The sequence below is a fragment of the Babylonia areolata genome, chromosome 31 (assembly GCF_041734735.1).
Source record: "Babylonia areolata isolate BAREFJ2019XMU chromosome 31, ASM4173473v1, whole genome shotgun sequence".
In the NCBI taxonomy this organism is placed as follows: Eukaryota; Metazoa; Mollusca; class Gastropoda; order Neogastropoda; family Buccinidae; genus Babylonia; species Babylonia areolata.
The window spans coordinates 5,728,919-5,752,509 of NC_134906.1; the positions used below are offsets into that span (position 1 = coordinate 5,728,919).

The window sequence follows — 23,591 nt, forward strand, 5'->3', positions numbered from 1 at the left end:
TGCAGGTGTCTGTATCTCTTAGCCTGGTTGACGATGGGATATATATATATATATATATATATATATATATATATATATATATATACATACATATATATATATATCATAAGGGTACAGCCTTGTCAAGTGGTCCCAAACCTAAATTAGACCTCTGTAACACATTTGTTATCATCCCCATCATCATTCATCATCATCAAAATATTGAATTAGAAAACAAAATGTTAAAATTCTGGCATAACACACACACACACACACACACACACACACACACACACACACACACACACACACACACACAAGAAGAAGAAAAAGTGCCTGAGTGAAACTGACAGTCTCGCCTGAGATGAAGACCAACACCAACTCCACACACATCCCCTATAAACTTGCTGACACCCAGCACTTCGACAGAAACTCACCCCAAGCATGAAAATGAACACAGAATTAACCGAGGTTACACAGATATATGAGAGCAAAGCCGTGAAATTTGAGATTTCCCCCTTATCTTTTATGATGATGTATCTATAGAGATGAGGAGGAGGATGAGGAAATCCATAAATTCAGATTTGGGACAACCTGACAAGGCTGTACTCGGAGATTCTGTTATCCCTGTATCAACTAAGACCAGGGCATACATATCTACAGTGTTGGTCACTCATAGAATTTAAGCAATGCTCCAACAGATACACTTATTGTAAGTAGTTTGCAATTTGTGTACTATTAAACAAAATCATTTTGACTTTAAAATACAAAGTCAATGATCAAGATTATTTCAGAATTTTTGCATTCATTTGTCCATTCAATTAGTGACTGGTTCCCTTGAGTGAGCTTAATACCTTTTTGCTTTTTCTCAGAATAATGATTATTTTCTGTGGGCAAGATCATGATGTTAATTGTTATAATGAATGTTGTACCAAACACATAAATTATTTTTTTCTAAGATGATAAAATCTAGTTAAATGATAATTTCCAAACTTCTTCTTCTTTTTCTTCTACGTTCACTCGTATGCACACAAGTGGGCTTTTACGTGTATGACCGTTGTTACCCCGCCATGTAGGCAGCCATACTCTGTTTTCGGGGGTGTGCATGCTGGGTATGTTCTTGTTTCCATAACCCACCGAACACTGACATGGATTACAGGATCTTTAACGTGCGTATTTGATCTTCTGCTTGCATATATACATACAAAGGGGGTTCAGGCACTAGCAGGTCTGCACATATGTTGACCTGGGAGATCGTAAAAATCTCCACCCTTTACCCACCAGGCACCGTCACCGTGATTCGACCCGGGACCCTCAGATTGACAGTCCAACGCTTTAACCACTCAGCTATTGCGCCCGTCGATTTCCAAACAATTTTCTGTCCAGTGTCTTTGCAAATGTTCCCTCACAGCTGCTGGGGACCAATAGTAGGTTTCTGTTGGTGGGTTTTTGTTGTTGTTGTTGTTGTTTTGTTTTGCTTTGTTTTCTAGTCTGGCACATATGTAGTTTTTTTTCCACATTATTATTTTCTGTTATCTCAATCTAGGGAGAGGTATGTCATTCAAAGACTGAATTCTCTTACCACACCCATCCCTCAGAAGCTAGTAAGCGGACATGATGATCTTCCCAACATCTACCCATTAACACTCACACACATCACAGGACCTTCTGCTTTCAATGTAATAATCAAATATTTAAAATGATATGTGAAAACATTATTTCATTGAAGAATATAATGAAAATGGAACATTATCAATAACAGCTGCAAGCTGGAAACTTAAATAAAAGAAAGGCATACTCTGTGATAGCACACACACACACACACACACACACACACTGATACTGTCTCCCATGTGATTTGTTTGTTTGCTTGTTTTTTGGTGGTTGTTTTTGTGTTTTTTGTTGCTGTTGTTGTTTGTTTTTTGGGGGGTTTTGTGTGTGTGTGTGTGTGTGTGTGTGTGTGTGTGTGTGTGTGTGTGTGTGTGTGTTGTTGTTGTTGTTGTTGTTGTTATGCTTTTCTAAAAATATAAAAATAATCCTCTCAGAGGGAAAAATAGTAAGTTAATGGGGGAATTATTACACATAAGAATAAGAAGGTACATGGGTGGGGTGAAAGTAGCCTTTGGTTACATGCTATGAGCAGCTGGAACACATGACCGACCTCTCTCTCTCTCTCTCTCTCTCTCGTGCCAGTTTATTGACATTGAAACATTTGCTTTGAATTCTGTAACTTACCACGTAAAGCTTCTCGTGTCAGCCATTCAATCTGTCATCAACATGACAGCGACTGTAGTTCATTCACACAAATGAAAACCGAAAAACTGGAGGTGCAATGTTAATCCTCGAAACTTTTCCACAACACCTAATCGTTTCGAACTCTGTCGAGCAGACGAATAATTCTGCTTAAGTTGGAAAACCTATTGTTTATTGCTTGCAGGCAAAATTTACACAGAAAGGGTTTCCATAAGAGAGTTTTGAGCCTCTGGGTACAGTGCAACAGAGCTTCCTGGTCAAACTAGTTGACTGTTCAGGATATGGCCAACTTGAGGCTGATGGTAGGGTCTGTGTCCACCTACTTTTTTTGATCTGCTTCTTCCAACATGTTAATCATTTCCTCCCACTTGGAAAATGTAAATGTTGAACTGGAAAAAAAAAGGATATCATTGTCCACTTACTTTGACGAAGTAATCAAGCACTTGACACCCACATGATCTTTTTAAAAGCCCATTTCAGTAATGCACATTTTATTGTAATCCATAATTACATTTTCATGTAATTATTTGTTTGTCATGTATGGGTTGAACTATGAACACGGCTTCCGTTTACAGCTGCCTTCTCAAACTGGATGTGTCTTCTTTCATCGCAGTGACCGCAGTCGTCCTGTTGACTATTTTGTCACTTCGATGGGAGGTTGGATGCGCACGGACAAAATGCTGGACTACTGGAGGAGACCTGAGGCCCGTGACACGAACGTGTCAATGGTCTTGGCCTCCACGACGTTCAGGGGGAAGGTCGTTCCAGTCTCTGATGGTCCGCGGTACGAAGGACACCTGCTGGTACTGGGTACTGGTTGTGTTCTCTTCTCTGGCGAGTGGGCAGTGGCTGGAGCTTGTTCCTGATGCTACTGATGGTGACAATATCATGCTGAATGCGGTACAGCATGGCAAGGCGGGCAGTCCGGCGTAGTGGATTCCAGGGAGGGCCACCGCAGTTCATCGATCATGATCGACACGTTTGAAGTGTTGCGGTAGCGCCTCATGACGAACCGGGCTGAGCGACGCTGAACAGCCTCCAACCTGTCAATGTTCTGCTGTGTATGGGGATCCCAGACTGTAGTGGCGTACTCTGGGATAGGCCGCACACTGAGTAGTGATGTAGGCATTGTACTGACGCTGTCTCCTTGATTCCTCGCGAGCCAGTCTTCAGGTTGTGGCGCAAGAACCCAAGAGTCTTGTTGGCATTGGAGCACAAGGTGTCGATGTGCTCGTTCCAGCTCAGGTCTTTCGTGATGGTGACGCCCGCGTACTTGGCACTGTCAACGGTGGCCAGGGTGTGCCCGTGGAGCTGGTACGTATATGCTGTAGCACCTTCCTGCAGCGGGCCACTGGCAGCGTGGCACACTTCCTTGGGTGGAACGACATGTCCCACCTCTTCTCCCACTCAGCAAGGTGATCGAGGTTGTGCGGTAGATGGGCCTGTTCTTCCTGGGAGCACACCACATCGTACACTGCTTTGTCATCCACAAACAGTCGGGCGTGGGCGGTGAGCAGGTCTGGCAGGTCGTTGATGTAGACCAGAAACAGGCATGGTCCGAGCACGCTGCCTTGAGGGACTCCGGATTGGACACTGACGGAGTCCGAGCGTGTTCCGTTGATATCACCGCCTGTCTCCAGTCTCGCAGGAAGTCGGCGATCCAGCGGTTCAGTGCTCCCCGGATGCCGAAGTAGTGGAACTTGTGGATCAGGAGGGAGTGGTTGATCCGATCGAACGCTTTCGCAAAATCAAGTATCAGGACGTCCGTCTGTTTCCCTCGGGTCATGTTCTCCACCAGCTCATCAGCAAACTCGAGGAGCTGCGTCTCACAGGACCACCCCCTCCGGAATCCGCGCTGCCGGTCGTTGAGCACCCCGTGGTGCTCAAAGTGGACCATGATGGTGCTGGTCAGGATGTGCTCCAGCACTTTGCAGCAGACACTGGTCAGCGACACTGGGCTGTAGTTGGCTGGCTCATACTGCTCACCCTTCTTGAAAACCGGTGTTACATTGGCGTCTTTCCATCTAATGGTAGGAGGCCAGTGTTGATGGATGACTGGAAGATGATGGTGAGGACCGGGGCGATCTCGTCTGCCAGTTCTTTCAGAACTGTATGTTACGGAGGAGCTTCATCACACCTTTGGCAGTGATGGTCACGTCGTCCAGAATGGGGTGGTCGCTGGAAGGCATTTTACATTTGGTGGTAAACTCTTCAGTGGTGTAGGTCCTGCCCTTATTGAACGCAGTCTGGAACTGGTGATTCAGCGTGTCAGCTTGCTCCCTCGGGTCTGCCACTAGGCGCCCTTGAACCCTGAGGGGAGTCACTCCGACAGTGGACGACTTCTGGTGCTGGTTTTTGTGCTTGCTAGCTTGTCCAGAGTCGTCTCCCTTGAAGATGTCGCTGAGGTACTTGAGACCAGTAGGATCTGCGCAGCTGACGTTGGGCCTCCCTGCGTAGTCGCTTGTACGTCTGCCTCGGCTCCTCAGTGCCTTGCTTCTGCATCTTCTTGAAAATGCGGTCGCATCGCTTGAGTAGTTTGCACAGGGCGGGGAGATCCAGGGCTTGTTCTCCTTGATTCAGGCCTGCTTGTGCGGAATGAAGTCAGCGATGGCTGCTCGGAGAATTTCTCAAGGTTGACAACAGCTCCTCTGTAGTAGCGCCGCTCTTCATGTCCTCGATCCGCACCTGTAGGTCGCCCATGGACTTCCTGAGTCCATCCCAGTCCGCCTTCTTGTACAGTGGAATGAGTCGGGGGATCTGTTTCCTCTTCTGTGTCTCAGTAAACCGCATCATGGTCGGACAGTCCGGAGAGAATCTCGATACATGGGATGAGCTGTGAGCTGTTGGTGATGATGAGATCCAGTGTGTTGTCCGGCGCGTTGGAACGTCCACCATCTGTTCCAGGCCAAAGTCGTCCAACATGTCTATGAAGGCATGATGGAGTGTGGGGCAGGTCGAGTTGGGTTTCAGCGCCATTAGCTTCAATTTGTTTGTTGTTGTTTTGTTTGGTTTGGTTTGGTTTTACAACAACAACAAAAAAAAAAGGGGGGGGGGGGTAAGATTACATTTAACTTGTAATTGATATATTTTTACCTCTGCTAATGTGTGTAAGGTTGTACACAGTAGGGAAAGCATTCACATTTTGACAACAATATGAAAACAAACAATGAAGACAAGGATATGCATGAGTGAACCATTTTGCTTTGACCCATATTGTACAAAAATATAAACAAAGCCGATCAAATTGTTTGACTGACCAAGAGAAGCTGTTCATATTTGAATAAAAACTTTCTTATTCTCTACAAAGTATAAGTAAAACCTCGTCTTGATTAAGGTGACAGGTTATCTGGTGTCTTTGCCGCCTGCAAATTTTGCAATGGCGCCACCATATTATAAGCAAACACAGCCTTCTAAATATTCGTTGATGTTTAAAAAAAAAAATGGAACCCACGAAACGCTGTACAGAGCTAGGCGGGGCTAAATTGTTATCATTTTAACCCTGTTGTGTCCAGTATTCTGCAATGGTATATTATACAACAGAATGGCGGAGGGGGTGGAGGGGGGGGAGATGGCGTCTGGTGTGCGTGTACTATATATACGTCCGTGGCGGATACTCACTGCCGTGTGGCCACCAGCAAGGTTTTAAACTGGCAACAGACTTTGTGGGAACAGTTATGTTGTCCAACGTGTTCAAGGCTTCATAGAGTTCCAGCAAAGGTTGCCAACAATACCAAACAAAACAATCCAGTAAACTATCCCCACCCCCACCCATGCTCCCCCACTACACACATACTTGATGAATATAATTGTTATTTTACTTCAGCCCCTGTCATGGCAAATCTGTCAACCACTGATTTAAATGTAACATCTGACAGTCGAGTTTAGGTCTTCAGTCACGCACCCGTTTAAACGTGTCTCAACAATTCTGCTTTTGTCCTTCAAAGACGAACAGATATTATGTCTTCCTTGTTGAAATGATATATTTTAACGCCACTGATTAAAAAATTTTTTTTTATCGTGTACGTTTCTTTGCTTGGGGTTTGTGATTCGGTCAAACATTTTGACTGCACAAAACGACTGCCGTGCATATAAGCCTGCTAACTAAGTGTATTCTCATTCCGTTCCACATTATTTTTCTCTTCCGGTGTGTAAATGGCGACGTGCCGGTGAGAACTTGGTTGTTGAGAAAATTAACAGGTATGATAATTTAGACATGTCTGTTTATATTATTTGAGGCATTACCAGCAGTTTGTTGGATTTATTCATAACTCATTTAGCTTTCGATTTTCTTTTTGTGTGACGTTAGATCGCTGATCAAATCTCTTCCGTTGTTCAGTCAACAGTTATACTTCGGACACAATGTACGTGCCGTATAGTGCCTCCAGAAGACACGGGTCGATTTTTGTCATTGCTAGCAAACACGTGGATATAAGTTGCTATGCAATTAATAATACTAAAAATCCGATATGTTGTAGTTGTTATGTAATCATAAATAACGCAGTGCTGTTATTACATGCCGCGGCAAAGACTCAGAACGGGAACTGGACGGGTTGGCTGCCAAGTGAAGGCATCGCTATTCGTGCTCAGCTTTTTGTGGTTTGGTGTATTTCATATATATTGTGATTACGTTGTCGTTTAAGTGCGGTTGAAACCATGTAAAAACACAGCTGTTGTAAAACTTGAGTTTAATGCTTGTAAAAATGTTGTTTTTTTTTTAATATAAAAAAAGACAAGGAACTGGAAATGAAGGACACTTGATTTTAATGTATGTGAAAAACTAGACTAGGAAATGAAGGATCTGCAGTTTTTGCATTCAAGTTTCAACTTTTCAAGTTTGAGCAATTATTGGATTGCACCAGTTTGGAAAAAAAAGAATTACATATATATATATATATATATATATATATATATATATATAATTTATATGTGTGTGTGTGTGCGTGCATATGTATAAAATGACATATGGCCAGATTGTAATCAAATATCAAGATCATATTTATTTTTAAGTTTGATACAAGTTATGGTCACAGTTGAAGATCTACTTTGGACTGACTGATGTAACTGTAAGCATCGATTAGACTGCCACAATCAGCACAATGTTCTTGAGCATATTGTGACCCTGTGAGGAATATTACTCAACTGATCAAAAACAAACCAAAAATACTGACAAACCAAAAATACTGACATACTATGCAGTATGCTATATAAATTAACATACTATTGCTAGTATAGATTTCTGCAGTTTGCAGATTGATTTATTGCAAAAATCTTCATTTTATTCATGTAACTTTTATAGTTTATAATCAATGTAAATGTAATTTAATCACTGAAAGAAAACATTCTTTTTCCTACTCTGGTAGATTCACCAGTTGTTGAATGCCATATACTTGAGTGTTGTGTTTATCTGAATTTATGAAACATAGAGTTAGTGATCTTAATTAGGAGCATGGGTGAAACCTGTCCTGGCAAATAGTGATGATGCCCTTCCCCCCATCTCTTACAATTTTTACATAAAATGTAAAAAATTTCCTAGACTGCAGTAATCCTGTGTGTGTGTTGTAAAACTAAAAACTTTTTTTTTTGGTTAGATGGACTCAGAGATGCCAGGCCAGTCTATTATTTAGGCCTTGTTTGTGTTTTTGTTTTGTTTTTAAGTGCAGACTCCACAGACGATTCAGAAGTCTTCTCCTTAGATTTTTATCACCCATGCTTAAATTAAAAAAAAACAACAACTAAGGAATAAAGATGTAAGGGTGGTGGGAGGGGGCATGCGGGGGTGGGTGGGGGTGTACTGGGAGGTTGTGGGGTGGGAACAAACAAGATTGAAATCAGTTGATTGCTTTTTTGTTCTTTGCTGTTCATTCCCACTCATGCTATCACGTTTCAGTGCAGAAGACTTGTGCAACATGGCCAATTTGGGGGAGTTCAATGTTGAGAATTTCCGAGACGAGCATGAGAGCAACTCAGAGTGGAGGATGAGGAAGGAGTTTTTGGCCACCAACTTCCGAAGCGTCCCCCTGGACCGTCTGATTTGCCTGTCCCGCTGTTTCATTAGCATAGAGGTGTACGGCTGCACCTACCCCCCTGAAGTCATGGACGAGGTCCGGCAATTGAGCGAAAACGTCGACCCCGAGATCATGGCCAACCAGAGGGAGCGCATGAAACAAAAGTATGATGCTGTTTTGGGTGATGATGGATTGTCATTCAGTCTTTGAGGGGGAAAAAAAAAAAAAGATGATGAAAAAAATTTTTAAAGAGGAAAACGATGTGCTGGAGAGTGTTAACGAATTGGTGTCAACTCCAGGACTGTTGTCTTCAGTGTCACTGCTGCTTCAATCCAGCCCCCATCTCCTCCTCATCCTCTGCTCTGATTCAGGGAGGCCTTGCATAGTGATGTGTCTTGTTTTCTTTCTTTTCTTTTTTTTTTTTTATCCTTTTTTCAAATTTAATGTATTATGAATTTGTGGTAGAAAGGTTAGGTTTTTTGGGTTTGTTTTTTTTCCACGTTCTGTCAGATAAATAAATTGAAATTGAAATATGTTTCTTCTTTTCTGAGGTTTGAACATGGTTCTTGAAAAACAGAAGGTTTCCAAGCTGTAAATTGAAATGTTTCCAAAGTTGGGGTTTTTTTTGTTTTGTTTTTTGTTTTTGTTTTTTTAAAATAAATATTCCAGCTCCTTCTTTGCAAGGTTCTCTGTCAGTGTGAAAATACCTTTATACACAGAGGCAGAGGATCCTTGCTGAGATGGGGCTGGATTGAAACACTTGTGAAATAGATATATTTATTATCGGGATCTTAGTTTGCATGACGTTTCTGTGTTTCAATACAAATTGCCTGAAATGTTTTATTTTATTTTTGTTATAATTGAATGACAAGATTCAAGATAAATCTTTAATTTCTCAAGTTGAAGTGAAAAATGAAAAAGTGTTTTAGTTTCAGCTGCACATACACAAAAGCATGAAAGAATGCACATGTTTTAAAACAGAGCAGTATAAATAAAAATGACAGGAACTTCCAGCATGAATGAACTTCTGGTTAATTTTAACAGAATGGTAGAATGACAAGAACTTCCAGCCTGAAACAGCACTTGTTAGAAATCAAATAAAACAGCCAGAAATAACATGTAAAACAGAATGATACAGTAACAAGAACATCAGCTTGAAATAACGACATACATTTTTACAGCAGAAAGGTACAAATGACAAGAACTTCCAGCACGAAACAACACACAGTTGAAACAGAATGACACAATGTTGGCTTAATGACAAGAACTTCCAGCATGAACTGATGAAATAACACACTTAAAACACACACATGTATGTGCACATGCGTACACACACACACACACGCACACGCACACGCACATTCTTATTTATCTATGAACAATCTTTTATTTGAAGATGAATTAAAAAAAAAAAAAAATAATAATGACTGGTGCAGTAAAAGAGAAGCCATGGGGAATTCTGTTGCACAAGTGTAGCACAAGGCATGACCAAATGATGATTGTATAAGAACATAGGAATTTAGTCTTTATTCATTTAAGTGGTTCAGCAACAACAACGAAAAAAAAATGTATATTCCATACTGCTTACTGCATGTGCTGTGCCACCTGTGCAGCAACTTAAAAAAACCACAACATACACACACAAGTAGTCACGTGCGCATGCGCGCGCAGACACATGCACGCTTTTGCAAATGCACACGCAAGCATGCAGATTAGCTCTTAAGTCTAACCTGTGGGTATATACAAAAGAGTTTGAAAGGAATAGTTTGTTTTCATTTTCAAATGTGAAACAGATTACTGTTGAGTGTTCTGTAGAGTAACTCTTGTTTTACTTTTTGTTTTGTTTTTTGATAAGTAATTTAGTAAGTCTATTCATTAGTAAGATGGGGTTTTATTTACATTTTGTTTGGTGTAGTTTTGGGGTTGTGTTTCTTATTGATTTATATTCTTTGTGATTTACATTTGTTTTGTTTTGTTTTCCAGGTACTACCTGTAGTTTTGAATAGCAAGCCTAACTCCACTCACTGCCACCATGAATTTTGTCAAGTCAGCACAAGAATACCACAGCACAGATGTCTCACATGCCCAGGAGCAGCACAACCAAGGTTATCACAGCAGGCAGGGGTTTGGTGGGGGGGGAGGGGGAGGTTTCAACGGCCCAGGACCCATGGCCCAGAACTTTCGTGGGCCTTCCAATTCCTTCATGGGACCCAGGGGTGGGTACAGCAGACCCCCAGGTCGTTTTGGAGGGTCTGGTGGTGGTGGCTTCAGTGGTTCCCAGCAGTTTGGAGGATCCCGGGGGGAGCAAGGGGGCGGCATGGGCAGGCAGAGATACAACAATGATGCCCAGCAGAGGTTTGGCGGTGGCAGTCAGAAACCGTCGGCGTCTCAGTACAGCGGCTTTGTCAAGCCAGTGAAGACAGAGGACCAGTTTGAGGGAGGGGACGGGAGCAGGGCCCCTCCCCCCTCCACCCCATACTCTGGCATGAGCAGGTCTTTCTCGTCGCCATCCATGCCGATGCGACACCCGTACAGCGGACCTCGCTTCCCGGGCACCTCGGGGCCCAGGATGATGGGCAAGTCAGCGTCTAGTGGGGAGGGAGGGGGCCCGATAAGGGCTGGGATTCGCGGGATCGGCAGAGGACCCCGGTTTGGGGGAGGAGCTGGAAGAGGCGGCAGCGCCACCACCAACACCACCAATGACAACTTCAGCGGGGTGGAGGCGGCAACAGCGGCGGCGGCCCGTGCCACCCGGGAGGCCACCAACCCTCATGCCAAGTGCATCGTTCTGGCCTCAGGCAACATGAACCTGTCCAAGTTCAAGCGCCTCGCTGAGGAGATCAAAAAGCTCAAGTCTAAACGGCCCAACGCCATCGACACCATCCACTCGGCAGCCAACATTGCTCATGTCAGCATTCAGTCAGAGATCGAGTCGGGCCCTATTGTGCGAGGGACAGGCACGTTCTTCTGCTTGGTTCAGTTTGACGGCATCAACATCTCCGTTGCCACTGGCCTCAACAAACGTGCGTCCAAAGTGGAAGCCTTTGAGATTGCCCTGCAGAAGCTGATGAAGCCGTTCCAGCGCATCATTGAAATCGACGGCGCCACCAAGGAGTTCCAGGCATCTGACTATGACTTTGCAGCGGAGGAACCGAGGCAGACGGTGATCAAGCCGACGTCCACTGTGGTGGCCAATATCAGTGGGGAAGGGGGGGACTCCATCAATAGCTTTCAGAGGGAATCCAACGTCGAGGCCATTGTGGACATCAAGAAGAGGAATTATGTGGCCAAGGTATGTTGTTGTTCTTTTTTTGTGTAGGTGGCTTTTGGTGTGTGTTTTTGTGTGTGTGTGAGTGTTGTGTGTGTATATCCTCAAACTGTGTGTGCCTCTGTGTGTGTGTGTGTGTGTGTGTGTGTGTGTGTGTGTGTGTGTGCAATGAATGCATGTATTCAGTAGGTCGTGCTTTTAATATGTATGTGTGCACATGTGTGGTCGTGCCTGTAGTACGGGACCCATTATGATTATCTTATTGAAGTCTTAATTCAATGCAGAGATTGTGCCAGAAAAAGCAAAGTAAGCTTGAGTGGATGGATATTGTATTTTCCTTCTTTTTGTTCTGGGTGGGGAGATTCTCCTGCTGCTTACTGTTTGGCAGATGTGTTACCACTAGGCCACAAGTTACTACTCTACACAATTTGCTAACTGAGAAAGTGTATACTAGTGTGGATTGTGTGTTACAGGAGTTGGATGACTTTTGTCACATTGTGATGGTGTGTTAATGTGTGACGGGAGCTAGGTGACATTGTGATGGTGTGTTAATGTGTGACAGGAGCTGGATGACTTTGTCACATTGTGATGGTGTGTTAATGTGTGACAGGAGCTGGGTGACTTTGTCACATTGTGATGGTGTGTTAATGTGTGACAGGAGCTGGGTGACATTGTCACATTGTGATGGTGTGTTAATGTGTGACAGGAGCTGGGTGACATTGTCGCATTGTGATGGTGTGTTATTGTGTGACGGGAGCTGGGTGACTTTGTGTTGGTCACTTGCTGTGTTAATGTGTGACAGGAGCTGGGTGACTTTGTGTTGGTCACTTGGTGTGTTAATGTGTGACAGGAGCTGGGTGACTTTGTGTTGGTCACTTGGTGTGTTATTAATATGTGACGGGAGCTGGGTGACTTTGTGTTGGTCACTTGGTGTGTTGCTTTGTGTGACAGGAGCTGGGTGACTTTGTGTTGGTCACTTGGTGTGTTAATGTGTGACAGGAGCTGGGTAACTTTGTGTTGGTCACTTGGTGTGTTAATGTGTGACAGGAGCTGGGTGACTTTGTGTTGGTCACTTGGTGTGTTAATGTGTGATAGGAGCTGGGTGACTTTGTGTTGGTCACTTGGTGTGTTAATGTGTGATAGGAGCTGGGTGACTTTGTCAGTTTGTGTTGGTCACTTTGTATTGGTCAATTGGTGTGTTTGTGTGTGACAGGTGCTGGGTGACTTTGTCAATTTATGTTGGTCACTTTGTGTTGGTCAGTTGGTGTGTTTGTGTGTGACAGGTGCTGGGTGACTTTGTCAATTTGTGTTGGTCACTTTGTGTTGGTCAGTTGGTGTGTTTGTGTGTGACAGGTGCTGGGTGACTTTGTCAATTTGTGTTGGTCACTTTGTGTTGGTCAGTTGGTGTGTTTGTGTGTGTCAGGAGCTGGGTGACTTTATGATGGTGTGTTTATGTGTGACAGGAGCTGGGTGACTTTGTACTGGTGGAGCCCCAGGAGCACAACAGCAGTGTGAACGGAGCCAGCATCCTCAGACGGAGTGCTGACTTCAGCAAAATGCTGCTGGAGTATGACTTTGCTGCGTCAGGGTCCGGTGGGGCAGTCAGGTGTGTGTGTGTGCTTTGTTGATAATAGTATTATGTTAATAATTTTTTAAGACCATCTACACAGGTACAGTAGGGGCACATCCCTCAACAAAACCATCCTCCCGAACTTCAGTCTCCCACTGTCCCCTTCCTGACTGTTGGGAGTTTGAGCTGTTCCACCTCAATGTGTCAACAGAGACGCATTGGCCCCATCACAAACAGGAGAACCCGTGGGTCCCGGGACCTGAGATACTCAGATCGTCTCCTACAGTAAGAGAACTATCCCAACCACATGGGTTTGGCAATCACCGGAATGGTTAGCAATGCTCTGCGATGGGAACAAGGTATTCCCAAGTATTACGGCGAGTCCGTAAGTGTAAGAAAGGAGCAAAGAAAAGTCGGGAACAGTCGCAGCGACCACAGAAGAGCGAAATGACGTTCACAAAACAAAACTTCGAATAAAACGTCTCAAACGATGTAAGATATGTGAATCCTGAGACAAAAACGTCCCGGAAAGCCGCAACAAACAACAAATATACATGAAAATACAATTTCTAATGCATAAAAGATTGGCAAAGACAGAGCAAATGGATAATGTCACTTATCTGAAAAATGGCAGCCATTGAGAATGATTATTTATCGCCTGCCAGAAACAGCATTTCATTGGCTAGCTGACGGTGGACAGATGGCGAGATGTCGTATCCCTAAGTTGCCGTGATAAATTTTGGCGGAGAAGAGCAAACAGATGGGCCTGGTTTGCATGAGTTTTACATGGTACACTATATTTAACCAAACTGGGTGTATAATACAAACTCCTCCTGTCAATAATAATGATAATGGTATATAATATAGTACTTTTATGGTGTATTAGTGTAAGCACCCTATAGGGCTCTAACACCTCACATGCAACAATATACAACAGTGCCTAATTGTTCCCTCTGGATTAGTCAGTGCTTGAGGCCACTACCTCTTAAGGTTTTTTATGTCAGCAGGTTTATGGGGGACTGTGGTTGGACGGTCGTAGTGACAAACTCTACTCTTGAGGAGACGTTCACTCACTGACTCAGTCTTGCTTGGTGACTGTTGTTGTCAACAGGGGCTTGGTGATGTTGTGTGTATGTTGGATCGGACGTTGCTTTTGGGAGGAGCTATAGTGTTCCAGAGCTGTTGACTTTGTCTGGCTTCATTTTGTATGTAGTGCTTCGTTTGTTTATTACAGCATTAGTATCTCTTGTTTTAAGGTTGCTTTTGCTATTTTCTTTATTTCCACAACAAATATTTATTGTGAAGAGCCAGATGAGTGTGGGCGGGGGAGATGATTTCCCATGGTTTGATAAAGGTTATTTTGAGGAGTTGATATTATGGGGGAAATTATTAATAAGACATGACTTCAAACTTCAAGTTGTCACATTATGGGTGTCTGTGCACTCATGCTGTATTGTCCTGTTTACCAGGTGCGTGCTGAAGCTGGAAGGCAAGGTCCTGGCCGACATTGTGGCCCACAGTAAAATGGCCTCCAAGATTGAAGCGTCCCAGAAAGCAGTGGACGTGCTTCGCGATCAGTGCTGGACCATCCTGACGAAGCAGGTGCACGACAGCAACACCCCCGAGATCACCAAGGAGGAGATGTTTGACGACCTGGCCACCTGCTTCTCCACCAGCTCCGTCTCCTCCATGTCCACCCCCATCGCCGATGGCAACAAGGGCAAGAAGCTGCTGGAGAAGATGGGCTGGAGAGGGGGCGGCATCGGCAAGGACGGGGCAGGGATCGAGGAGCCGGTCACCATGAAGCAGGTGATCAACCGTGAAGGTCTGGGGCTGGACGCCAAGCGGGGCATCTCGGGCGACTTCCGCGCCCGCATCACAGAGCTGCTGGAGAACTATGCGGCCTCTGAGCGGCAGGACGACCTGGTCTTCTCCCCGCATTTCCGCAAGGATGAGCGCATCATCATCCACAACGAGTGCCGGCGGCTGAACCTGAAGAGCAAGAGCAACGGCCAGGGCAACACGCGCTACCTCATCATCCGTCGCAAGCGCTCGGCCTTCCAGCTGCTGGAGCACGTCATGCGGTGTGGCGGGGAGACGGCGCGCTACAAAGTGGTGCCCCCTGGTGAGCGCAAGTACCCCTGGCGGTCGGTGCTGCCCACAGCGGCCTCCCTCAACGCCAGCGCAGCGCCCAAGACCCAGACATCTGCAGCCAGTAAATCCTCAGCGCCACCACCTCAGCACGGCGGCCCCCCCATGGCCACGCAAGGCAAACAGGGACTGCTGTCCACGCCCATGCTGGGGATGGTGGCACAGAACCTGGCGGCAGGCATGCTGGCACAGATGGGGTCCTGTCTTATGGGGCAGAACGGCCCCGCCGGGGGCATGATGGGACACAACTCTGCGATGATGGGACACAACTCTGGGATGATGGGGGGGACCAGGGGAGTGGCGCACGGGATGGCCCGACCCAACTCCTCTCCGGCAATGATGGGTCAGAACCGTGGTGGACTGCTGGGGGCAAAGCCTGCCAGCTTTCAAGGGCAGAACTTTCCTTCTGGGGTGATGGGGCCAAGTCAGAACTCCGTTCCAAAGTAATTCTATAGTTTCAGTGAAGGATTGAGAATTGACTAGTTATGTTGCGAGGGGGAGGTGGGGGGGACGAATCAGTGCTTTGCCAACTTTTTTTTTTCCTTCTGAAATGGGAGGAGAAGATGTTTGAGGTGAATTGAATTTGAATTATTTCACTTCATTTATGTGATTGAAACACACAATGAAAGCATGGTTCACTTTCTTTTTTTTTCTTTTTTTTTTTAAATTCGAAGAGGGGGAAGGTGGAGTAGAAAAGGTGGAATTGAAGAAGATGGGAAGATGAGATGATACTGTTGACAGGCTGATGATACTGTTGGTGTCGATTATGGAAGGTGTTCTGGAACTGCGACAGGTTGGAGCCGTCCCCACCTCATCTCTCTGTTTGCGTCACCTTGCCCCTCCATTACCTTTATTGTGGTGAAACAGGCGTGTGTGTGTGTGTCAAGACTGACAGTTGTGTTTGTGTCGCTTCACAAGTGTTTGGATGCATGGTTGTATCATGTCATGGGCGTATTGGATGTCTGTCGTTCTGTTGGAAGATGCCGCACTGCTTCTGAGTTGTGTTACAGTTGAGGCAGCAACAGGTAGTTTACAGGAGTAATTACTGAAAGGAAAGAAAAAAAACCAGCAACAACAACTGCAGGCTGAGGAATATGAATATTGCAAGACGGGCGCAATAGCCGAGTGGTTAAAGCGTTGGACTGTCAGTCTGAGGGTCCCGGGTTCGAATCACGGTGACGGCGCCTGGTGGGTAAAGGGTGGAGATATTTTACGATCTGTTCCCTGGGGAAAGGAAGGTGTGACTGTAAGTGTAACACCATGGAATGCCTGCTGTCAGAATCAAACACCATCTTTCCTTTAGGTTTTGCTGAAGTGACATTTCACATCCATAACTATTATTGAATACTATATCAACTAATGCTAGTAACAGGATCCCAAGTTGAAAAGTGGCCAAAGCTTGTGGTTTCCTTATGGTAGCAAAACTTGCCCAAAGTGGTAGTTTGAAATTAAAATCAAATTGCTTGCCACTAGGTATCATAAATAGGCAGTGCAGGGTCTCCTCTGGTGTAAGGCCTCATAACAAGCCAAGATCGATAGCTAACCTGTTGACTGCTGGCTCTGGGGCCGTGGCAGATGACCTTAGGTTCAGCTGCATGGTAGAGACACGGAATGAGCAGCATGGGCAAAATGCCACTCAAAAAAGCTTGTGCAGCAGAAAAAGAAAAAAAAGGTTTTGTGTACAGCGTCATCGGTGTGAAGAGAGTATTTATATATATATATGAACCGACTCTTTGTCAAATAATGTGTGTTTGGGGGTTGGGGGTGATTTTTTTTTTTTTTTTTTTTTTTCCAGGGAAATGTCTCGGTCTATTTTTTACATCTAAAGATTTTTTTACTTTCCTTGTCCATAGTGCTGTTGCACGGTGAAAAAAAATCTGATATTGGGAAAATCATTTTGAATGAAATTTAATGCCCCCAGGGCCTGAGTCCATCTGTACATCAGCCATCACCATGTGTTTGTCCTTTTGCCGTGTGTCTGTCTCTTCACCATCATGCGTCTGTCTCTTCATCATCATGCGTCTGTCTCTTCATCATCATGCGTCTGTCTCTTCTGCGTCTGTCTCTTCATCATCATGCGTCTGTCTCTTCTGGTAACTGATGCATGTCACCTGACTGTTGATTCTTTTTCCCACTTTTCAGTTTTCTTTTCTTTTTGTTTTTTTTTTTCTTGCTGCATCAATGTCATCATGACCTGGCAAATCCATTATTCTGAAAACATTTTCTTTGTGCAGCGAGACTGAATGTTGTCATGGAAACAGTATGCAGTTGTCATCCTGTGTTAGATATTATATATAGATCTATAGTCATGAAAGTTTGTGTGGAGCGATTCATTGTTGTTTTCTTTGGTTTTGAACTATGTTGGTCATGTGTCATGCAAATGGGTGTTGTAATTACTGCGTCTGTGAACTATCTGAGTAGCTGCAGTGCAGACTGGGAATGCAGCTGTTGCAGCGTCACAACTTACAGGTCATGAACATCACATATTGTGCAAATGAAGGCTGGCATGAGTGGATTTTGGTTAGGGATTATTCAAGTTATTTGGATGTGTCTGATTTTTATTGTACCATAAGATAACAGTGTAAAGAGAGGTTGTGGTGGGGAAATAAACAGGATTCATTCAACTGGCTTGAGTGTCACTGTAAGCATACGTTGTTTGTGGAGAAAAATATACAGCCATCGCTACCATCCCCTCTTCCATTGGATGAAAGAATACATACTTTGTAACAAAAAGGACATAAATATACACAAAATAGATTATATTGCATTTCAGCACTTCAGTCAGTGACATCTTTTCTTTTTTTTTTTTTTTTTTGTCAGAATGATGGTGAAAACTGCGCTTTGCTCATGAAAACAACTCGTCGTCTTAATCCATTAAAATGATTCTTGATATCTGATTTTAAAACCAAATCACCTTTGTCAGTACACACTGTTATCAGTATGCATTTCTGATTTCTATGAAAGGTTATTACACACATCTCGTCGTCGTCACCCATTTAACACTGTGTTTTGTGTGTTCTCAAGGCCTGACCAAGTGTATTGCGTTTCACTGCTGGTCAGGTATTTGCTTAGCAGATGTGGTGTGGCGTATATGGATATGTCCAAACGCATTGACGCCTCCTTGAGGTACTGGAACTGATAATGTGTTTCAATCTATCTGGAAAAAAATCTATATATCCAGAATCACCATATGGATTTATGCTTTGTTTCTTTTTCAAGAGAGTGGGAGGTTGAAAAAGTGACAGCACTGACCATTACTGTGTCAGTAAAACAACTATCCTCATCATTGTAAAGGTGAAACATCACCCTTTGTAATCCTGTGTGGAAAACATCACTTCCAGAAAAAGTTATTATTCTCACATCAGTTCATTCTTGAAGCAGCAGCAGATTAGAGAAATCTAGCATTTGTATCCAGCTTCAGCATCGATGATCCAGTCAATGCACATGACAATAAACCAATGGAATTGTTTGGTTCAGAGTTCCCACCCTAATGTCAGAGTAATGTGTTTCAACTGGCCAGGCTTATGGCTTCGACCCTCACTGCATGAGAAAATGACATTGGAATGTAACCACTACATTGGTTTTACTGCATGGATCCACAGTGACACAGTGGGTAATCGGCTGAAGAACATGTGAGCTCAACTCTCTCCATATGAACGGCGAAAGAGAAGACGTTAACAGCGTTTCACCCCAATTACCACCATCAAAATATTGCAAGCAGAAGGCTCTTATACTGAAGAGGTGAATGTTGACAAAGAATACCACAATTCTGACGACGGAAGCTAAAGGTTGGGTCATTGAGACACCCACTGGATATCTGAGGGGTCTGTGTAGAGAAGAGAGGACTGGCCATACTGAGTGAGTTAACAGGAGGCCAGATTGTATTTTGACAGTGACATTTGAGTTTAAACCCATTGATACACCAGGTTTATGTGTAATGTGACTTGAAGCTTAAACTGACACTGGCCAATAATTCGAAACTGTTCATCATTTGATGGACGTTCAGGGACACTATGAAGTAAGTGATAACCAGCGCACAAATCTTTCTGCGAATAGAGTTTAGCGGCCTACTTCGCCTCCTTTCAATTAAATGTGCTCTGGAATTATTCATTGAAGGCATGATTCTGACAGTGACAAGACTTTTCAAGCAAGAAATGTAAGTATATTGCCATGTGTCCATTCTAGTTAACTCAGTATCCTCGTTAGAATATTCACATGCAGTAAACATGTTGATGGTGTAGTTTCCTTCTGTTCTATCTTTTCTTTTAACTGCAGGCAAGAAATAAAGTGTCATGCCGTGTTTAGTACTGACAAACCAAACGTTCCAGCAACGAACCTGAACGACCCGGCAATAAAATTTTACGGATCTGAATGCTGAATAAAATAAACAATTCACGATCCAGAAATGCGGGTTGATCTGGAAGACTACAACCTGTCAGTGGTATGAGTGGAAAGTTGGGTTGTTTTATCTAAATATTTCCAGAGAAAATGAGTTTGTTAAAATTGATCACACACACACACACAATCGAAACACCATGACAGACAAACACAAGTGTAAGCCAAAATTTGATACGATTCAAGTTCAGCATGTATTCTGAAGCAAATAAAGCTGGAGACATCCAAATACATACATTTCATGTCTGACATTCAAATATTGCATTGCATGTGCATGTGTAACATCATGATATGTATACTTTCAAATAATTTGACATTATATCATTTATGTGAAGTGCAAACATCAGGTACACGCGAAGGCATTCAAATATTCATGATTTAAGTACAATATATACATCTGAACAATAGTTCGCTGTGCTTCCAAGAAAGATAAATCATTGTGACCAGACACACTCTTTGATTTTCAACAGTAACAACCAATAACATCAATATGCACTGAGGATCTTATCTTTTGCTGAATCTCTCTTCAGTTCTCCCTCTGTGTGTGTGTGAGAGAGAGAGAGAGACAGTGTGTGTGTGTGTGTAAAGAGTGCGCTTGCATAGCATAAAGCTTTCTGAAATAGTGGGAGAAAAAAAAGAAAAAAAGGGTTTGTAGTGTTGGTCCATTAATCACTTAATTTGTTGTCGTGAAGAAAAAAAATATGATAAGAAGAAAGAGAAATGCACAGATGCCAACAATTGCATTGCTTTGACAGGAACGTTGTGGGATTGTGGCAGTAAGAGCCTTAGAGGTAGACTGAAAGAATCCAGGTAAAAGTCGACTTGCATGAGACAAGAGAGGCAACGAATAAAACCACAGGCTCTTCTTCAGGCAAAAAGAAAAGAAAAAAAGAAAAAAAATCCTTGTGGAAGATCTGGTTTTTGTGTCCTGCATGATGATGCTCAGGTGTTCAATATTCCTCAGGTATCTTTCTTTCTAACTTTGGCCTTTCACTCCTTGTTGGAATATAGGCCGTCAACAGGAGACACCCCCACAGTCCCCTATCTTGTAATTTTGCATCTATCTGGCTCCGTGTGAGGCCCATTTTCTTCGTGTCTGCTATGATGTCTCTTCACAAGGTGTTTCTCCGTTGGCTTCTTCTCTTCCTCTGGGGATTCCATATCAGTGTCCATCCAGTCTTAGGATGCTTGACGCTGATTTCGTAGCTCTCACACATCGATTTAGTTCAATTCTGATTAATTTTTGTCTGACAGGTTTTCCTCAAGGAAAATAATGCATGAGAGAATCCTTGTCAAACTGAGTGAAACAGACATCCAGATTCGGCCTCAAAGGACCGAATCCACAACTGACATGATCATGAATCAATTCCATTCTAACAGGATGGAACACTCACAAATTTCGATCAGGACCTTACAGATCATAATCTCTCCTTGAATGACAACACAAACTGAAAACAGGTTGAGAGCAGCCCGAGTTAGATTTCATACTGAAGTGTGTCAGACATGTCATCAGAATTCAATGGTGATCAAATTACATACTTGTATGTGGAGAGACTGAAAGAGAGAGAGAGAGAAAAAAAGAGAGGCAGAGAGAGAAAGTGGAAAAGGGAAGAAGGTCCTCATCTTTATTTCTCTGTCCACCATCTGACTTTGAAAGATTACCAAAGTGTCTGTGTCAGTGTGTGTCATCAGTCTGTTCTGCATGCTAATCAAAACAACAGCTCCTGTCAGAAAAATGTTACACTTCCAGACTCACACACCCAAGGAAAGAGATAATGTTCCTGTTGACTCTGACCAGGAAAGAAATACTGTTCCTGTTGACTCTGACCAGGAAAGAAATACTGTTCCTGTTGACTCTGACCAGGAAAGACATACTGTTCCTGTTGACTGACCAGGCAAGAAATACTGTTCCTGTTGACTCCGACATTCATGACCCACACCCAAGAATAACGATTCATGGTTCATACAGATCTTTCATAAGAAAATATCAATGTTAAAATCATATCTTTTACGCCCAAACGGCTAAAGCAAAAAAACAACAACAAAAAAAAAAAATGCAACACCACCAAACAACAACAAACAAAGAAAAAAAAAAAAAAGGGGGGGTTGGGGGGTAATGAACTCGTGACACACAATTGTAAAACAAAATAATACAACTCTCAAACAAAATACCCAGAAAGGCTTTCCATTCAATTTCAGGCTTACCATGTGAATAACAATAAATGAATAATGAATAAATCCATACACTAATACATGTACAGCTCCATGTTTTGTGCACAGACAAGGTAAATCACTTTCACAACCCGACGCATGCGCATTAGGTTGAGATGAAGAAAAACAGAAAATAAAGGAGAGGAAATTTTCACATTCAGGGACATGGCCCTTAAAATTCATGGACAATCAACGAGCTTCTCTTTTCTGCTCACTCAGTTTGAACAGAAAACTCGCATCTCTCTCTCTCTCTCTTACACATCCAAGCAAACTGCTGGTTAGCAATCAAAAGGAGGAGTTTGTATTATACTCCATGTTTGGTGATACATATACTTACCATGTCAAACTGATGCAAACTAGGCCTATGGTTTGCTCTGTTTGGCCAAATTTCGCGCGGCTAACAGTGAAAAGACGCCCCTCTTTGCCTGGCCCGCTCTTAGCCAATCAAACGCCTCTAACAGCTATAAGCGCTGAATCATTCCTTTGGCCAAGGCTCTCCACGCCATCTTGTCAGGTTTTCGCTCTGTCTCGTCTAACGCTTTTTTTGGCTATTAAGCGTGTTCATTTGGCCTTATTTTGTTGTATGCGGCCAATCAAACCTTTTTTCAAGAAAAAAAAAAATGATGTGTTCACTGAAGCACACACATTGACACAGCCTCTTCTCCATTGTCTGTTGTTCCTGCATCATATTCAGATAGTCCCACGAGTGGCTCCACTTCTAGTCCTTCAAGAGGTACATACGTTGTTGTAGCCTGGAAGAAGTCCTCGTCGATGGTGAGCTGATCTTCTTCAGGAAGGGAAACAGGCATGCTGAAATGCTCCTCCACCAAGTTGTCAGTGACGAAAGCAACGTCCTTCCGCAGGACCAACGCTATCTGCCGTTCCTCCTTCAGCGACATCAACTGTGACGCCATGGTCATCTTTTCGCCCGTGCTGTTCGACAAAACAAGTTGGACTTTGTAATATCTGTTAGTTTTCAGCTTGACAGGAAAAAGAAAATGGTTGTTACAAGTGAGGAAATCATTCAAAGCTTTACTTATAGGAGTACAGGAGAAAAGAAAATGGTTGATATAAATGAGGAGATCATTCAAAGCTTTACATAAAAGTACGACATAAAAGTACGAGGAAAAGAAAAAGGTTGATAAACGAGGTGATCATTCAAAGCTTTTCATAAAAGTAGCAGGAAAAGAAAAAGGGTTGATATAAATGAGGTAATCATTCAAAGATTTACATTAGAGTACAGGAGAAAGAAGAGGTTGATATCAATGAGATCTATAGGCCTTATTTAACAGAGAACGATATTTGTTATTTGATGCTTTCAATATTGGTTATTGTCTGAAATATTAAAGTGACTTACTGAATATTAGAAAGACCGAATATTACACTGTCTCCAAATGTATAGAAATACTAAGTTATATAAAATGTAGTTTAGCCAGCAATATCATTTTTTTTTTTTCCAAAATGAAGTCTGGCTAGTAATCTTTTTTCTACAAATGTAGTGAAATCAAATATATAATGCCTTAATGGTATAAATTAGAGTACAAAGCTGTGCAAACACTAGCTGAAGTGGCCAGTTCTTAAACAAGATTGACACATCACATACTGACATAACACCTGCTTTTCTTCGGTCATATCTATCTAGGAGGGGGGGGGGGGGGGACATGCTCTTACTACCCCCCTCTCACCACTCTCTCACATTGATAGGCATGTGTCATCATTTTGTTTAAATTTTCTTGTGATGTAATAAGACATAGGATAC

General features: G+C 43.2%; 3 protein-coding genes across 4 annotated transcripts in view; 1 reads left to right on the top strand and 2 right to left on the bottom strand.

Moving 5' to 3' along the window:
* LOC143276184 (EVI5-like protein) overlaps positions 1-2,567 on the bottom strand; it is a 91,500-nt gene extending 88,933 nt beyond the window's left edge. For both annotated transcript variants that reach the window (XM_076580619.1, XM_076580618.1), the window contains exon 1: positions 2,215-2,567. The gene's annotated coding sequence lies outside the window, so the exon portion shown is untranslated. The remainder of the gene's footprint in view (positions 1-2,214) is intronic.
* Positions 2,568-2,917: 350 nt separating this feature from the next.
* On the bottom strand, positions 2,918-5,208 carry LOC143275761 (uncharacterized). Its single transcript, XM_076580039.1, has 6 exons — positions 4,874-5,208; positions 4,370-4,734; positions 3,723-4,287; positions 3,371-3,583; positions 3,137-3,275; positions 2,918-3,100 (listed from the first exon to the last, which is right to left on the bottom strand). Exons 1-6 carry the CDS (start codon positions 5,206-5,208, stop codon positions 2,918-2,920), a joined length of 1,800 nt encoding a protein of 599 aa, XP_076436154.1.
* A 3,055-nt stretch (positions 5,209-8,263) lies between these two features.
* LOC143275842 (uncharacterized) lies at positions 8,264-17,877 on the top strand. The gene is made up of 4 exons (XM_076580132.1): positions 8,264-8,401; positions 10,221-11,529; positions 12,969-13,111; positions 14,545-17,877. Exons 2-4 carry the CDS (start codon positions 10,270-10,272, stop codon positions 15,671-15,673), a joined length of 2,532 nt encoding a protein of 843 aa, XP_076436247.1. The 5' UTR covers positions 8,264-8,401; positions 10,221-10,269; the 3' UTR covers positions 15,674-17,877.
* Positions 17,878-23,591: the final 5,714 nt, after the last annotated feature.

Bases quoted from the DNA above. Each gene is read 5' to 3' on its own strand.
- LOC143275761 (XM_076580039.1), bottom strand. From the start codon at position 5,208: ATGGCGCTGAAACCCAACTCGACCTGCCCCACACTCCATCATGCCTTC. The intron at 4,288-4,369 runs GTGTGATGAAGC...ATCATCTTCCAG, and splicing joins CGTGACCATCACTGCCAAAG to TCATCCATCAACACTGGCCT. The intron at 3,276-3,370 runs GTCAGTACAATG...GAACATTGACAG, and splicing joins CGAGGAATCAAGGAGACAGC to GTTGGAGGCTGTTCAGCGTC.
- LOC143275842 (XM_076580132.1), top strand. From the start codon at position 10,270: ATGAATTTTGTCAAGTCAGCACAAGAATACCACAGCACAGATGTCTCA. The intron at 11,530-12,968 runs GTATGTTGTTGT...TATGTGTGACAG, and splicing joins AGAGGAATTATGTGGCCAAG to GAGCTGGGTGACTTTGTACT. The intron at 13,112-14,544 runs GTGTGTGTGTGT...CCTGTTTACCAG, and splicing joins GGGTCCGGTGGGGCAGTCAG to GTGCGTGCTGAAGCTGGAAG.